This window comes from Coffea eugenioides, chromosome 7 (assembly GCF_003713205.1).
Source record: "Coffea eugenioides isolate CCC68of chromosome 7, Ceug_1.0, whole genome shotgun sequence".
NCBI classification, from domain to species: Eukaryota; Viridiplantae; Streptophyta; class Magnoliopsida; order Gentianales; family Rubiaceae; genus Coffea; species Coffea eugenioides.
Genome location: NC_040041.1, coordinates 11,408,906 through 11,426,846, shown reverse-complemented (window position 1 = coordinate 11,426,846; position 17,941 = coordinate 11,408,906). Strand labels below are relative to the sequence as shown.

Genomic DNA, 17,941 nt, shown 5'->3' with positions numbered 1-17,941 from the left:
CACCATTTGAGCTCTATCATTTCAAGATACGAACATTCTCCTAAACAAGAAGGGACCTCTTCCAGCCTCATGCAGCTTCGCACAAATAATTTCTCAAGACGGGAAAAATTATCAGAAGAGGCAGTCCAACTGTTGAGGTCTAATTGTGTCAATTTCAAGAATCGGAGGCTGGAAAACTCCCCTGCTTTCATTTCCCATTTTTCCCCTACAAAGGCTTCATACCGTAATTTAAGCACTTCAAGACTCGGCAGCTTTCCAATTGTTGAAATTTCAGTCCATGGCATACGAGTACATGAGAGAGTCAACTTTTTCAAATACAGTGGGAATTTAACCCCCAATGGGACAAAATAACTCACCTTAAGTGATTCTAGTCTACATAGACCATCCAGCATGAGAATACAGCCTCCGGAAGAAGTAGAATGCTCTAGTGGCACGCATTTTAGCCTGCGGATGCTTGGTAACTTTGTCAATATCTTCTGCAAGCTTTGAGAAGAGGAATCAATTGCAAGGCTTAAAGTCTCTAAATGTTTTAAATCCGGGAAGCCCGCAAGATTATCAGCAGGAAAATGAAAACCAGTGATGTCACTTGCAATGTATAGATGCCTCAATGTCTGAATGTTCCAGATAGTGTTCGGCAGCTCAACATTCAACCAGCTTTCTGTCACCCAAAAAGTTTCTAATCTTGAGAGGTTGGATATTTCAGATGGCACGGACCTACTGATCCGAATCGCCAAGTATCTCAAGTGAACAAGCAATACCACTTCCATCGGAAATTTATACTTAAAATCAAAGCTCCCCAAATCCAACACGCTGAGAAGTTTGAATAAAAGAACCTCGGTCGGAAAATAAGGCACCATATTCAACTTAGCAAAGAAGAGCAAAGAACGTAAATTGGGAAAGAATACCTTTGACATTTTAAGCTTCTGCGGCTCCGTATTGTAAATACATAGTCGATTAAGGTTATGCGGTCCAGTCAGAGTAAAAAGATCATTTTCCCCATGAGAAATCTGTAGAAAACTTTCTTCTTTGGCTTTTTTCACACAAAACTCATGTATCAAGTCATGAATTCGGCAAGCTTTGGCACCACTTATAGATCTTTGTCGGGTGACCATAACTAAACTTCTTTGGACCAGATCAGTCAAGTACTCATCAGCCACATTCTTTAAGCTCTTTCCTTCAGTCTTTTGCAGAAATCCTTCAGAGGTCCAAACCCAGATCAATTTTCGGACAGGAACGTCTTTATCTTCTGGGAATGCTCCGAAGTAAAGAAGACATGGCTTCAGATGACCTGGTAAATTACTGTAACTCAACTCCAGTGTCCTCTTGCATTGTTCAGTCTCAACAATAGTGCTAGAACTTAGAGTTTTTGCAACTTCTACCCAGCAATCTTGCTCAGTAGTTGCAAGAATTCCAGCAACAAGGATAATTGTGAGAGGTAGTCCCTTACAGTTTTTTGCAATTTGGAATCCAACTCTAGTTAGTGTTGGAGGACATCCTTCTTCGACAAATAGTTTATTTTGCAGCAATGCCCAACTCTCTTCGTCAGTAAGTTGGCGAAGATGGTAAGGTTCGCTATCATGTTTTAATTGCAATGGCAAACTGTGAATTCTACTGGTTAAGAGAATCCTGCTTCCGTTTGCATCATTTGGAAATGATCTCTCCAACAAATTCCATGCCTTAATGTCCCACAAGTCATCCAAAACTATGAGATACCTATTTCTCAACAAAACCCTCCTTAGCTCTTCAGCCAAACCATCTTCATCTTTGTTAAGATATTCCCCAGGACTACCATGATGAATACTGCACAAAATCTGCGCTAACAAATTGTGCTTGCTATATGCTTGAGAAACAGTACACCAAGCATGAATATGAAAGTGGCGACAAACTGAATTTTGCATACGGTTGTAAACTGTGTTTGCTAATGTTGTCTTACCGAGTCCCCCCATACCAACAATTGAAACAATATCCAGCTGCTTTGAACCAGTGGTAAGTCTATTGATGATTGTCTTTACTGCTTCATCAAGACCCACCGGAGCTTCATTCAGTGCTGGGGTTCTGAGTTTTGATGTCGTATCAGCTGAATTGTTGGTAACTCTCTGAGCATCAGTGCCATGGCCGAGGCTGTCACAGATTCCAAGGGCCTCAGTCCTCATCAGCTCAATATCTCCAGCAAGGGTATCCAAACATTCAGATTTATCCCCAAATACAATAGAGTTGATGAGTAACTTTGCCTTATAGGCCACCTCCATACCACGATTCCAAAGAGCTTGGAGTTTTACGTTCTGGTTGCGCTGCCCGACAATATTCTTGAGCAAAGATCTTAAGAACGTAAGATCCTCTTGCACTCTGTGGATATGATCCTTTGGGAAATCAATTGAATCAGCTTCAGAATTCGATAGTTCTTGGAGACTTTCTAGGAGGAAATCAAAGCAGCCCAAGTCATTGGTCCAAGGAAAGCTGAATGATGGTGATGGATAAATTTGAGCAAATTCTGCCATAATAAACTTGAGCACTTTGACCAGATGAAAAAGCGCAAGATCTGTTTCCTTGGCCAAACCTTCTTTCATTTCAGTCGCTGAAAGGGAGAAAATCACAATTCCTGCATCACAGACCACAAATCCAATAAGATCCTTCATTTGATCATGTAGCCCGTTGAATTTCTCTTGCTGCCGCCCGAAGAGGTTTCTCAGGAACCTTACTCCCTCGTGGAGTATTTGCATTTGATCCTTCACCAGAACCGAGAAACTGGGAAAATGTTCTAGTAGCTCCATAACATTACACAGGAGACAATCAATAAAGTTGGCCAATAGATGCTTATTCTTCTCCAGCACTAAAGTGTGTGACGATCTTGATAACTTTGAAGCTGTCAGGACATGGATATAAGTTTCTCGCACTTGGGGATGAACGGGATCAATCTCCTTGCGTATCAGTCGAGAAATTTGAGATTCCATTTCATTGCACACTTGTTCACTGTTTCTGTTAAACCAATATATTGAAATCAAAAAGGCAGCTTTGACTGCCACAACTTGAGCGTGGATCAACAGATCTATCAATTGGTTAACCACAACGCCTTGCGCTGTGGCAAAGCAAATGAAACTCTTCAAGAACGATAGCTTCGCTTCAAGGGTTCTCAATACAATAGGCAGAGCTTTGTGAAATTTGTAAACCCATTGAGCAGCCCAGTCCAGACTCGCTAAACCAGAGTCAATCAAATTTGTAACTAGTCGTGGATCTCCCAGTGAGCAGTGGTGCAGCAAGCTGATGATGCACGATGGTCGGATTACTGTCCCAAACAATAACCTGATATTTTCCTTAATTATAGTTTTGAGGTCACTGAGATTTGATGCACCAGACTGAATATATGTAAGATCAGCAGACTCAGCAGACAGACCGTCGTGTTCCCTCCAGATCGTCGAAAAAATAATACGAAGTCTCAAACTGTCGGACTTAGTATTACGCTTCTCCTCCACATCGTGTTCCCAACACATTTCCTGCTTCCTCCTGCAATTTGTAACATACAGATCAAAGGGTAGCAATACGCGTACGTCGTCCTTCAGCTCCCACAATTGAGGACGAAAGTCGATCCTGAATTCATCATCTAACTGGAGCCCCATCTCCTCAAGCCTGTCCAGATGCTCTAAAATAGAATCAAAGACACTAGTGCGGCTACTACTGGAGGCCATCTTCATTATGGTGTCTTCTTTTTCACTCTGATATCAGATCTCTGTCTAGTGCAGCAAATTATGCTGAATGAACTTAGTTCAAGATCTACAAATTCCTCTTGAATAATTAAATATTGCGACAAGACTCCTTTTTTTCTCGCTCTGCTGTGGCAACAATTACTCCCCTCAAGAACGACAGTCAACTGCAAACACACATTCACCTTATCAGCAAATTCTTGAATGAACCCGGTCGACTGCCCCACCCATGGACCGTGTGGTTCTTGAAAAGGCACGTCACCCCTTTGGCTTGTTAAATGGCCACAGATGCTTTCTAGTTTCTCCAAGACTCAGTTAACTAACAACCATGGGCTGAATAACATTTCCTTGCTATTCTCTAAAACTGATGAAAGGCAAGCGCAATTTACGTAAGAGACAAACATTTTCTTAAAATATAAACTAGCTCAAAATTGGTAATAAAGCTAATTTCTTTCAACGCACTGCACCCAAGAATTTCAGCAGATTTAGAATATCCTAATGCAAAACACAAACCGGAGGAATCAAAAATCAACTGGGATAATTTCACTAGTTCCATTGAAGTTTTAAAACTTACACTTACCTCATTTGATCTAATGCTTTGCTAACCACACCTTAAAATATGATGAAAAGTTTAATAAGTACCCTAAATGCCTTTATCTCATAAAGTTTAATTTATTCTTTTAAATAATTGTAAAGTAATTTAACACAATTATAAAAGGAATTGCTTTAAGTTTTTCATGTCAATAGTTATTGTTTTATAATCAACTATAACAATAAATGTTTTCTTTAATAGGTTACCTTTTGTAGTGTTTTATTAGGGATATAGATTCTTTTTAGGATAGAGAGAAAGTGTTATCTTGGTTTTTTTTTTTAAGTTAATGAACTAGTTTTTTTTTTTTTTTTTGAAGAAAAGTTTATGTACTAGTTCACTGATGGAACTACCTTAATTTGGTAATGCTTTTGAGCCATTTAGTTTTAGTTCTTGTCGATTTATTCTTGAATTTGATACCAAAAAAATAAGAGCTAAAAAAATTGAATGATATTAAAAATCATAAAAAAAAATATTACTAGTTTAAAATTTGATCTAGATAGATGTTATGTACAATATTGATAGTCCTTCTATATTTTTTAATGAAATATTAAAGAAATAAATAATAAAAGGGAAAAATATAAAATTCATCCTTTGTATAAATATGGCAACATGGGACTTTTATTAAAATATTAATGTTAGTAATGTCATTTTAAATTGGTAAGGGATGTTGATGTAATTTTCAAGACCTTAAAGGAGCTAAGTAAATTGGTCAAAACCTCAGGAGAGGTATCTAAAATTAAGGGCTGCAATTTTTTTTTTTAAATCCAAAAGCAGAAACGCAAGCCAAAAAAAAAAAAAAAAAAAATAAAGCAAACATTAGATTTGGGTATCATTGCATACGTCTTAGGAGATTTACTTGAAAGAATGTCCGGATTAGATCGGAGTCTCGGATATGAAGATACAGCTTCCTTGAAAATTCTGGTTTTTTTTTTTTTTTTTGTAACTTTCAATTTTTCCTCTCATTCTTGTTAATAATCTAAACAAAGCTTTTAAAGGACCACATTCGTTTAATCCAATTTGCCTAAAACTCTCCTCAAACTTCCTCCATAGGGAAAGGTTTGAAGTTTGAATGATTGATAGGAGTGAAAATCATTTTTCTCCGAAGTTGGATTTGTTTGTTATCTTTGCAGTGAAAAGAAAAAAAATTACAAGAAGAGGAAACCCATTAAATCACAAGAAGTCACCCTAAAGATTTACAAAGAGGAGAAAAAAAAAAAGAAAAGAAAAGATAAGCATATTTTCGAGACTCACCAAACATCTAAGAAAAGGGTAGAAGGGCTAGTGCAGTTTGGGTTTAACACGAGAAGTCACCCTAAAGATTTAAGAAAAGACGCAGAAAGACAAGATAAGCAGACTTTCGAGACTCGCTAAACATCTAAAAAGAGGGGAGAGAGGCCAGTACGGTTCCATCCGATTATTGTATATTTTATATCATTTAATATATGATTCCGTTACATTATTGTGTTCTAAATAAAGCAATATATATAAATAAAATATAATATAATATTATAATATATTTATACGCTAAAAATTTAAGGACAAGTTTCACTTTGCTGCTTTGTGGTTTAGTATTTTTTACATAACCCTCTATAGTTTCAAAAGTTATATATAACCCCCTAATAATTTGAATTACAATGTTAAAGTGACGAAAATGATCATTCGTAATGGAGTCATCTAAAATGTCGAAAATACTCTTATATAAAGTTGAAAATTATTTATTAACCAAGGGGGTTATGTGTATATTTTGAAAACTATAAGGGAGTTATATGGTAAAATATTGAACCATAAAGGGGTTATAAAGTAAAACATAAAAATTATACTGGCTTAGTGTATTATGTATTTATAAGGGTAATTTCGGCATTTTTAGAAGTTCCATTACGAATGACTGTTTCTGTCACTTTGACACCTTAATCTAAATTATGAGGGGTTATGCATAGCTTTTGAAACTATAGGGAATTATGTGAAAATACTAAACTATAGGGGGTAAAATATAATTTGCCCAAAATTTAAACACGGATATGTATCCGTATAAAATATAATTGCTAACACTCTTCAAAGCAGCAAGCCTCCACTTTCTTGCCGACAAAACTAAAGCTATTGTGAAGAATATGCTTTTCATCTTCTTGCCCACAATAATGCTGTTTTTCTTTTGTTTTTCTTTTATTATTTTTTACAAATAAACAAAAAGATTTCACTATGAAGATGCTTTCCACCTCCAATCCAGAGTCCACACCGCTCAGTGGTGGTGCTTTTCAAGAAACCTTTTGTTGCAACTTTCAGCCAGAAACACATGTCGTTTTGCGTTTTTTTTTTTTGATCTTAGGCTGGTCGCCTGATTGCATCCTGGGCCTCGATAATTATTGGTAGTACTAATTGGCTGGGAGCTATGGCAATTTTAATTTTTAAAATTTTTGTTTTAACTATACAAATTTCAAATGAGAAGATCGTCACCTTGATTTTTATTTGAGCTTTTTAATCTTAATAACCATTCTTTATTCCTAAAGCTCGTTAAAGATTAGACACAATTTTTCTTTTACTTTTTTTCCTTTTTATAAGTGAGAGAAATTCAAGATATTTTACTTACAATTTCTTCCACTGTCCAATTCAATCCAACCCTCCTCCAAATTAGGTGCAGTTAGCTCTTAGTTGCATTGAGCTAGCAAGTAGCAATTTGTTTTGGATCTTGCATACACTAACTCCACTGGATACATACCACACAATTAAAAAAATAAAATTTTAAATTTAATTTGAGATTACGTGACATGCAATGCTACTATATATATCAGTGTATAAAAGATTAATTTTATTTTTTAAAATTAATTTTTTATATACTAATAATATGTACACTAATAGATTTAGATACTTGTCACATTAGTAGAATTAAAATTCAAGTTCAAATGAAATTACTTATTATGCTTCTAGACTAAGCACATTTCCAAGTCCAATCTCCTGTCTTAGGAATAGTGTTCATAGGCCCAGCAGGCATCTCAATTTGGAGTGGCTTCCTTCACACGCAGCTTACCCTTTGGTCTCCTTTTCTGCAAAGTGAAAGAAAGATTAATTCTAATTTTTTTAAGGGTTATTATCACTTTATTCCCTTAACGTTTGGTGTCACTATCAATTTTCCCCTTAACGTTATCTTTTAGTCACTTTACCCCCAAGACTAACTGTCAAACTTAATGGAATTTGTTAATTAAAGAAAAAAGACATGTTTAACTCTTAAAATAATTATTACTTTACCCTCATAAACTATAGTCTCATTATCAATTTTTCCTCTAGAGTTATGTTTTAAGCAATTTATCTTACCATTAAACCAACTTATCAAGTTAAAAAACTTTAGAAGCAAATACCCTCCTCTTTGCATAATAAAAATAATAAAAAATTTAAAGTGATTCTTCTCCTTTTTAGTATCAAGAAAAAAAGTCAAAGAATTCATTTCTTTCTTCTTGACAATCTTATTAATATTGAAAAAAATAGAAAGATGGAGAGGGGGAGAGAGAGCTCAATTTTTTTAAAAAAATTACAAATAAGAAAGAATTGAATACTTTTATTATTTTAAAATTATTTCACTTTTCTGTTTACTACCAAATTTCAGTTCTAATCTCGACAACCTTAAAGTAATACGATAATGTTATACTTTTCTTTAATTTCTTTCTTTGCAAAATCTAATTTTCTATCTCCTTCTTTCCCATCTCTTTTTCTTTTTCGAGTATTAATAAGTGTGAAAAAAGAAATTTGAGAAAACTCTTTTATTTTTATATATTTTTTATCTCTTAAAGTGAAAAAAAGGAAGAATAACCATTCCAACTTTTTATTTTTAATTATATATGAAAAAAGGGTAAATATATTTAAAATTTTTTGACCATACTAGTTAGATTAATGATAAGGTAAAATGCTTAAAAAATAATGTTAGGAACTAAAGTGATTGTATCACTATAATATAAAAGAATAAAGTGATAATAACAATGTAGTAATGCTATAAAATAAAAGGGTATTTTTGTCCAAAATTTGTTAATATGTTGAGTTGAATTACTTGTGAGGGTAAAGTGACTAAAAAATAATGTTAGGGGGTAAATTGATAAGAGTGATATAGTTTAAGGGGGTATAGTGATAATAACCCTTTTTTAAATTCTGTCATGAAAATGAAAATGTTGGCTTTTCTCTTTCTCTTTTTTTTATTTTTGATTAATCTGAACATAGAATTAACAAGCAGCAACTTAGAATTTAATGATTCCAATGAAGTGCATGATGACAAAAAAGTTAATATACAGATTTTTGCGTTTCTTCTAATTTTTTAAAAAGAGATGTACGTATTTGTAAGGATGACAGTGAAGCCCTTTTAGTTTTTTCCCTAAAAACTTGATCTTAGTGCGCTCATTTATTCCAGATTCAATTTGCATTTGCCTTAAATTTATGTGAACTATAGAAATTTCTTTCCCAAGAGTAAAGATTATTTTATATGTGGAATTGAGGATATATAACATTGAAATATTTTATGATAGTATAACTATCAAAGTTAAATAAATTACATTAATTAAAACTGTAACATATAACATAAAACCTAAAATGTTAGCTATTATACATCTTTAAGAATTTTAATTTGTAAAATAATTTACTCAAGAGCAAAGCAATTAATCACTAGTAAAGTCACTGATTCTCAAGATTAGATTAGAATGGACTTAATATCAAGTTTTTAAGGGGAGGGTAAGGGAGGCAAAATGTTAATATGAAATAATTTACCAAGGTAATTTTTTTTTTTTTTTTTGGTTAACTAAGGTAACATAGGAGTGCAAAACAAGATTTTTCAAACTTAAGGAAGGGGAGGAGTGGTGTGCCACTTTCCACCCTGTAATGGTTCCGCTAGTGGTTAAGTGGATATTATAATTTTACAAAATGAATTTTTAGAGCACATTTGAATCAATCACTATAATCAGAGGTACTATATATTAATTTGCATTTCATATTAGATGAATATTTTGATATGTTAAGAAGATTGTGAGGCAATATGTAAAATCACAGGAGGTTATTAGCAGTTTACCCAATATTTTTTCAAGTGGAGTGAACATTTTCCCTTTGTTGTGACTGGTGAGGCTAAGAAAATAAGTTTAAAAAGTGAGAAAAAAAAAATCAACATCAATCCCCCTCCTCCGCTTTGATTGAGTATTCATAAATTGTAACAGGCATGCTCTATGATCAGCAGGCTTAGATTAACGCTTTTCATATATTTATTTGGGATAACCGTACAAAAGCGACTGAAAATTACTAAGTGCCTAAGCAGCAGACATAAATGTAAGAATTCCTAAAATAAAAAAAGCTGGCCATTTTCATTTTATTTCTATCCTGTAGAATCGTGTGTGTTATATAAAGTAGCATTTTTTATTTATTTGAGGAAATTTTGGCATTTTACATGAGGATTATCAACTGTTCTTAAAAATTAATCACAAAGTCTAGCTCCGTAAGGAAAGTAATTCCGTTCTGAATCGATATGTAGAAATATCAGGCAGGGTCATTTCAAATTCCTCATCAGATTAAGACGTGGTTGCGCCTTGCAGAATATAATCTTTTGTATATTTCTTATTTAATGCACTTTTTACTCTATTTTCACTATAAATTCCGAGAAACAACACCAAAAATCATATATGAGTATAATCTAATAATTAATATCATGTTTTGGTAAAATAAAAGGCAAAATATTCACAAATTAAGTGCACAATTAATCATCTATCCAAGAAGTCAAAATCAACTTTGAAGTCATAATTTTCAAAATCAGCTTCAATGATCTCATTATTCTAACATAGAACGGCCTTGTTTAGACTGTGATTTTTTGTAGAAAAAATTTTAAGTTTTTTATAAATATATTTTTAATCACTTTTTTAACTCATTTGCATCAAATCATTATGGTATATTTTTTACAAAAATTCTAAAAATAGCAATCCAAAAGTTATTACCACACAACTTCACATGCAGTAATTTCACTATATTTCTTATGTCATTGCTCGGAAAAATGCTAACCTATAGATCCATCACAATCAATAATTGTACGACTACACTGCTAGGAAACTCACAGGCTCTTTCACAGGTCTACTTTCTTATCAGTAACAGTACTACAATTTTCTCCTTAATAATAGACAATCTCCATTGCCAAAAAGCCTTGCATACACAATGATCAATTCAAACTCTCCCCAAAAAAACAAATAAAAAAGAAAAAAGTCATTTTACTTTTGGGAAAGGAAAAAATAAAAAATGTTCCTGCATCATATTCGAGAAATTTCTACTGATTAATAGGTGTAAATGAGGCTCTTAGAGGGAATCAAAGAATGATTGAACAGAAGCACAAGGGGAGTTATTTCATAGTTCACATCTTCAACAAATTTTCAATGGGATCATATGATTGTAACTACAAATAGCCTACTATGAAAAAGATATTGAAGATGGGATTTGAAAACCTCTTTTTTTTTTTTTTTTTTCTCTACTACTTGAGCTGACTCATCTTGACAATTGTTGGGCCATAGTAATCTAGTGTCAATTTTTCAATCTTCTCAACCATTTCAAGATCGCAAGAAAATGTCCCGGATTCTATATTACCTGTAAGATTTTTGAGTATGGGTTAATTTAACATGTCCTAGAAGTTATTTTAACATCTGCATCTTTAACTTCATTTCATCTTGTGGGTTCTCATAATTTTATTTTAGTATCTTTATTTTCAACTTAAAATAATCTTGCGAAGTACTGTATAAGCAAAAACAAAAGAAGCGCGCAGAGTGTGTTTGGATTGTAAGTTATTTGACCAAATATATTTGCTTATATCACCATTACAATTTTCAATACACCTTTTTATCTTCCCAATTATCTTTTTATCTCACATACATCACATCACAAAAAATTTTACAGTAAAAATATCTCAAATAACTTACAATCCAAACACACTCTAATCATCAACCTTCACTTTTTCAATCGGTGCATTTAAACTTAACTTGCAAGTTCCAACCGCTACTAATTTACGTTCCCCATTTTCAGAAGTTAGGTCGTGCAATAATTTGAGTCTGCTTCTAGTTCTATAGGTCCACCACGTTAAATAATTGTACTACTATCCAACCAGGAAAGTCACGATCAATTTCGCTCCACTTTCTTATCAATAACGGTACTAACTGAAAAGGAAATTCATAAAACATATGCAGAGGAAAAGAAAATACTTCTACTAGTAGAAAACTACATTGGGCTATATGCCATAATATGGAACAAGATTATGCAAATATTTGTAGCACGGAAGAGTTTCCTCAATTTCTTTGAATTGTTGAGAGGGATTCACATATATTATAATAATACTCGAAGACACTTGTAAAACCCAGTAGGGGGGCACCATCGATTTTTAAGTATGAATTCATGCAGAAAAACAATGGGCAGGGAAATAGAACTACTCAAACTGGTACCGTGGACACAAGCAAGACTGGCTCTTAAACATTTTGCTTTGTGGGACTTTCTCGATATGCCCTGATGTACATCGTCAAAGCAAAATACGATTTAACACAAGATGGATTATCCTCAAGTCCTTGTAAGATAGATTTTGACGAGATAACACAGGGAATCAAGATAGTGGCAGTGGTAACAGAGCTACTGTCAACTATCGGACTTTCAAGATTTACACAGGGAAAATCTGATGTTTTGTCACATATTTAGCCAGTATAACAATTTTTTAAATTTAGGTTAATGAGTCAGTATGTGTAATCATTGGACTACCCAATTATACTAGTTGCTCCGTTGTTGTTGGAGAAGAGGGGTGTTCAAAAAGAATTAGAAATCTTGTACACGCAGAGGAAAGAGATGGATTATTTGCACATGAAAAATTTTCTATACATCTGGTGGAGAAGAGCTAGAACTCTTGAAGTTTGTTGGCCTGAACGTGGAAATCTTTAAGGTACAGAGTTTGAGAATCCCTGTTGTGTCGTTGTTTTTTTTTTTTTTGAAGTTTGTTGCTGGAGTGGCATTTGGAAGGTACAAATGATGGATGATAAGTGCTACTACAAAACATGAACGATAAAAGAACATGAAAAACATTTTAGATTCTGATTACATCAATTACTCTTCAAACCAAAGAATTGGGAACCTCCAATTTCAAATATTTAAGGAAAAACATAAGAGATCTAGTAACTAGTTGGCATGAATTTTGTTTAGATCTTAAATTCTTAATGTTTTGTGGTAATTAATCTTTTACACAAAAATTAATTTATGAGTATGTAAAAGGTAAATATGTTAAATCATAAGCACGACAATGTATAATTTCTTGTCAAAAGTTAAAATATTGAATAATACATATTTCTACATCTTTTCGTATCTCGCCAAGAGAGAAATAAACAAAGTAGTGGAAACGATCATTGAGGCATTAGTTTAAAAAGAAAATCTCTGATATAGATACTAGGTAAAAGTGAAAAAGAACATGAGAAATGAAAAGGAAATTTTTGATAAACAGTCCTATGTTGAACTGAACTGAGGGTTAGAAATTGCTCATAAGCATGCAGCAAACATAACATTATTGCAACAAGCTTCATTGCCCGAAAAAATTAATTTTATGAAATAGAAATTCAAGATACAACTTTTGAATGAGCCTACTATGCAAGAGTCTTGTAGTGAATAAAAGTGTCAAAGGAATTGTAAAATAGAAAGTTGGAGGAAAATAGTAAGAAAATCTAGGTCTTAGGATTTTTTTTTTTGTGGGTCTGTGCTTAATATATGTATATATGTTGCAAAACAAGTGTATCATATGTTAATCACAAACAAGTTTACATATTAATATTTAGTGTACGGTTCTTTATTATGGGTAAGAAGTGCTTGGGGAGGGGTGCGAAGGTAAAAAGTAAATAAATAAATAAATTGGGATGATAGATTGTGAACACTAATAAATCTTGAATGAAAAAATTGTCAAAAAAAATCGTGAATGAGAAAAAAAAAATAATGATAGACAATGTAAACTTCGTAAATGCATGATTTTTCTTATGACTTCAATCACAATATTTGGTTACAGCTGCATCAACTTGAAGCCAAAGAAATTGTTTCCAGAAACATGAATATAAAATTACATCATTTGGTTCCCACTCTGAATTGACTCTTAAACGAATTCAACAAGAGACATGAATTGGTTCACAATTGCCACAAGTGATGAGAAGAGTTAATTCAACCACGCTTCTGAAGAATCGGAAAGTCCCAATTATCTTCAAGAATGACCCTTAGATCATCATTTCCTGCATCCATCTGTTCTTGTTGAATTTGCTTTACAGAAGTCACAGCAGACTTACAGCACCATGCGAGCTCTATCATTTCAAGATTTGAACATTCCCCTAAACAAAAAGGGACCTCTTCCAGTACATAGCAGTCTTGGACAACTAACTTCTCAAGACGGGAAAAATTGTCAGAAGTGGCAGTCCAACTTCGGAGGTCCAATTTTGTCAATTCCAAGAATCGGAGGTTAAGGAACTCCCCTGCTTTCATTTCCCATTTTTCCCCTACAAAGGCTTCATGCCGTAATTTAAGCACTTCAAGACTGGACAGCTCTCCAATCGTTGAAATTTCAGTCCATGGCATACGAGTACATGAGAGAGTCAACTTTTTCAAATAAAGTGGGAATTTAATTTCCAACGGAGCAAGATTTCTCACTTTAAGTGACTCTAGTCGACTCAGACCATCCAGCACGAGAATCCAGTTTCTGGAAGAACTATAATTCTCAATGTAAGACACGCATTTTAGCCTGCGGATGCTTGGTAACTTTGTCAATATCTTCTGCAAGCTTTGAGAAGAGGAATCAATTGCAAGGCTTAAAGTCTCCAAATGTTTTAAATCCGGGGAGCCCGCAAGACTGTCAGCAGGAAAACGAAAACCACACCGGGAACTTTTAATGAATAGATGCCTCAATGTCTGAATGTTCCAGATAGTGTTCGGTAGCACAACATCATCCCAGCTTTGTATCAAGAAGAAAGTTTCTAAACTTGAGAGGTTAGCTATGTCAGATGGCACGGATTTAACGCTCCGAATCGCCAAGTATCTCAAGTGAACAAGCAATACCACTTCCATCGGAAATTCATAGGTAAAATCAAACCGTCCCAAATCCAACACTCTAAGAAGTTTAAATAACAGAACCCCAGTTGGAAAATAAGGCACCACTTTCCACTTAGCAGAGAAGTGCAAAGAACGTAAAGTGGGAAAGAATACCTTTAACTTCTTAAGCTTCTCTGGCTTGGAATTGTAAATACATAGTCGGTGAAGGTTGTGCAGTCCAGTCAGAGTAAAAAGATCATTTTCCCCATGAGAAATCTGTAGAAAACTTTCTTCTTTGGCTTTTTCCACACAAAACTCATGTATCAAATCATGAATTCGGCAAGCTTTGGCACCACCTATAGATCTTTGTCGGGTGACCATAACTAAACTTCTTTGGACCAGATCGGTCAAGTACTCATCGACCATATCCTCTAAGATTTTTCCTTCAGTCTTTTGCAGAAATCCTTCAGAGCTCCAAAGCCAGATCAATTTTCGGACAGGGACGTCTGCATCTTCCGGGAATGCTCCAAAGTAAAGAAGGCATGGTCTCAGATGACCTGGTAAATTACTGTAACTCAACTCCAGTGTCCTCTTGCATTGTTCAGTCTCAACAATGGTGCTAGAACATAGAGTTTGTGCAACTTCTTTCCAGCAATCTTGCTCGGTAGTTGCAAGAATTCCAGCAACAAGGACAATTGTAAGAGGTAGTCCCTTACAATTTTTTGCAATTTGGAATCCAACTTCATTCAGTGTTGGAGGACAACTTTCTTTGCCAAATAGCTTATTTTGCAGCAATGCCCAACTGTCTTTGTCAGTAAGTTGGCGAAGATGGTAAGGTTCACTAGCATGTTTTAATTGCAATGGCAAACTGTGAATTCTACTGGTTAAGAGAATCCTGCTTCCGTTTGCATCATTTGGAAATGATCTCTCCAACAAATTCCATGCCTCAATGTCCCATAAGTCATCCAAAACTATGAGATACCTATTTCTCAACAAAACCTTCCTTAGCTCTTCAGCCAATTCATCTTCATCTTTGTTAAGATATTCGCCAGGACTACCACGATGAATACTGCACAAAATCTGGGCTAACAAATTGTGCTTGCTGTATGCTTGAGAAACAGTACACCAAGCATGAATATGAAAGTGGCGAGAAACTGAATTTTGCATATGGTCGTAAACTGTGTTTGCTAATGTTGTCTTACCAAGTCCTGCCATCCCAACAATTGAAATAATATCCAGCTGCTTTAAACCTCCGGTAAGTCTACAGGTGATTGTCTTCACCGCTTCATGAAGCCCCACCGTAGCTTCATTCAATGCTGGGCCACTGAGTTTTGATGACGTATGAGCTGAATTGTTGGTAACTCTCTGAGCATCAGTGCCATTGCTGTGGCTGGCAAAGATTCCATGGGCCTCAATCCTAATCAGCTCTATATCTCCAGCTAGGGTATCCAAACATTCAGGTTTATTCCGAGATACAATAGAGTTGACGAGTAACTTTGCCTTATAGGCCACCTCCATACCACGATCCCAAAGAGCTTGGAGTTTTTGGTTCTGGTTGCGCTGCCCGACAATATTCTTGAGGCAAGATCTTAAGAATATAAGATCCTCTTGCACTTTGTGGATATGATCCTTTGGGAAATGAATTGAATCAGCTTCAGAATTCGATAGTTCCTGGAGACTTTCTAGGAGGAAATCAAAGTAGCCCAACTCATTGGTCCAAGGAAAGCTTTGTGATGATGACGGATAAATTTGTGCAAATTCTGTCGTAATAAACTTGAGCACTTTGACCAAATGATAAAGCGCCAGATCTGTTTCCTTGGCCAAACCTTCTTTCATCATTTCAGTTGCTGAAAGGGATAAAATCACAATTCCTGCATCACAGGCCACAAATCCAATAAGATTCTTCATTTGATCGTGTAGCCCGTCGAATTTCTCTTGCTGTTGCCGGAAGAGGACACTCAGGAACCTTACTCCCTCGTGGAGTATTAGCATTCGATCCTTCACGGGTACCGAGAAACTGGGAAAATGTTCTAGTAGCTCCATAACATTATACAGGAGATGGCCAATAAAGTTGGCCAATAGATGTTTGTTATTCTCCAGCACTAAAGTGTGTGACGATCTTGGTAACTTTGAAGCTGTCAGGACATGGATATAAGTTTCTTGCACTTGGGGATCAACGGGATCAATCTCCTTGCGTATCAGTCGAGAAATTTGAAATTCCATTTCCTTGGGCATTTGTTTGTCTTTTCTATCAAACCAACATATAGAAATCAGGCGTGCAGCTTTGACAGCGACAACTTCAGCGTGGATCAACAGATCGATCAATCCCTTACCCTCAACACCTTGCACTGTGGCAAAGCAAATTAAACTCTGCAAGAACAATAGCTTCGCTTGAAGGGTTCTCATTACAATAGGCAGAGCATTGTCAAATCCGTAATTCAAGCAGGTAAGCAACTCCAGATTATTTAAAATGGAGTCAGTCAAATTTGTATCCAGTCGTGGATCTCCCAGTGAGTAGTGGTGCAACAAACTGATGATGCACGATGGTCGGATTTCTGTCTCAAAAAACAACCTGATATTTTCCTTAAATCTGGTGAGCTCAGTTGTGATGTCATTAAGATTTGGTGCACCGGACTGAATATATGTAAAAACAGCAGACATTTCCTCCAGATCTTGAATCTTCGACAAAATAGTACTGAGTCTCAAACTGTCGGACTTAGTATTGCCCTTCTCCTCCAGATCGCGTTCCCAACACATTTCCTGCTTCCTCCTGCAGTTTGTAACATACAGATCAAAGGGTAGCAATACGCGTACGTCCTCCTTCAGCTTCCAAAATTGACGACGCAAGTCCATCCCGAATTCATCATCGAACTGGAGCCCTATCTCTAAAATAGCATCAAAGACACTAGTGCGGCTACTACTGGAGGCCATCTTCATTATGGTGTCTTCTCTTTCACTCTGATGTCAGATCTCTGTCATTATAGTGTAGCAAATGATGCCGAATGAACTTAGTTCAGGGTGATTAACATACGCAACATTAATATCTTGCCCTGCTGTGGCAAACAGTTACTCCACCAACAACGGCAGTCAACACCGCATTCACCTTATTGGCAAATTCTTGGATGGACCGTGTGGCTCTTGAAAAGGCACGTCACCATTCTGGCTTGTTAAATTGCCACAGATGCTTTCTAGTTTCTTCTAGAGTCGGTTGAGTCACATTTCCTTACTATTCTCTCGAGCCGACAAAGGCAGGCGAGGGCGGATGTTTTCGGATACGGGGCAGGAGCGGTCCTCAGACGGACCGCTCCTGAACGGTCCCCTCACAAAATCGAACGTGAGGCGAGAAATGGTCCAAGTCAGCAAGCGTTCAGGTGAGACCAAAACGACGACGTTCTATTAATTGAGAAGGAAAAAAAAAATCTAAAATTGTATTTAGGGTAACGGCAAGTTACGGAACGGCATCAACGTTGGTAAGTGTCCTCCCGCCCAAAATGAAAGGTTGAAAATGAAGGTTCCCACTTAGACCTTCTCCCAAACCCACGAAGCAGTTGCCACTATTCGAAATTCATAACTATCAAAAAACTAGGGCAATAGACGAGAGGAGAAATAATAGAGAAAAAGAGGA

At 35.5% G+C, this 17,941-nt stretch overlaps 2 protein-coding genes across 2 annotated transcripts; both read right to left on the bottom strand.

Annotated features, from left to right (window-relative positions):
- Positions 1-551: 551 nt before the first annotated feature.
- LOC113777490 (late blight resistance protein R1-A-like) lies at positions 552-3,787 on the bottom strand. The gene is made up of 2 exons (XM_027322596.1): positions 906-3,787; positions 552-658 (listed from the first exon to the last, which is right to left on the bottom strand). The coding sequence occupies exons 1-2, from the start codon at positions 3,687-3,689 to the stop codon at positions 647-649; spliced, it is 2,796 nt and encodes a 931-aa protein (XP_027178397.1). The 5' UTR covers positions 3,690-3,787; the 3' UTR covers positions 552-646.
- A 9,671-nt stretch (positions 3,788-13,458) lies between these two features.
- Positions 13,459-17,247, bottom strand: LOC113776887 (putative late blight resistance protein homolog R1A-3). The gene has a single exon (XM_027321938.1). It carries the CDS (start codon positions 17,245-17,247, stop codon positions 13,459-13,461), a length of 3,789 nt encoding a protein of 1,262 aa, XP_027177739.1.
- Positions 17,248-17,941: the final 694 nt, after the last annotated feature.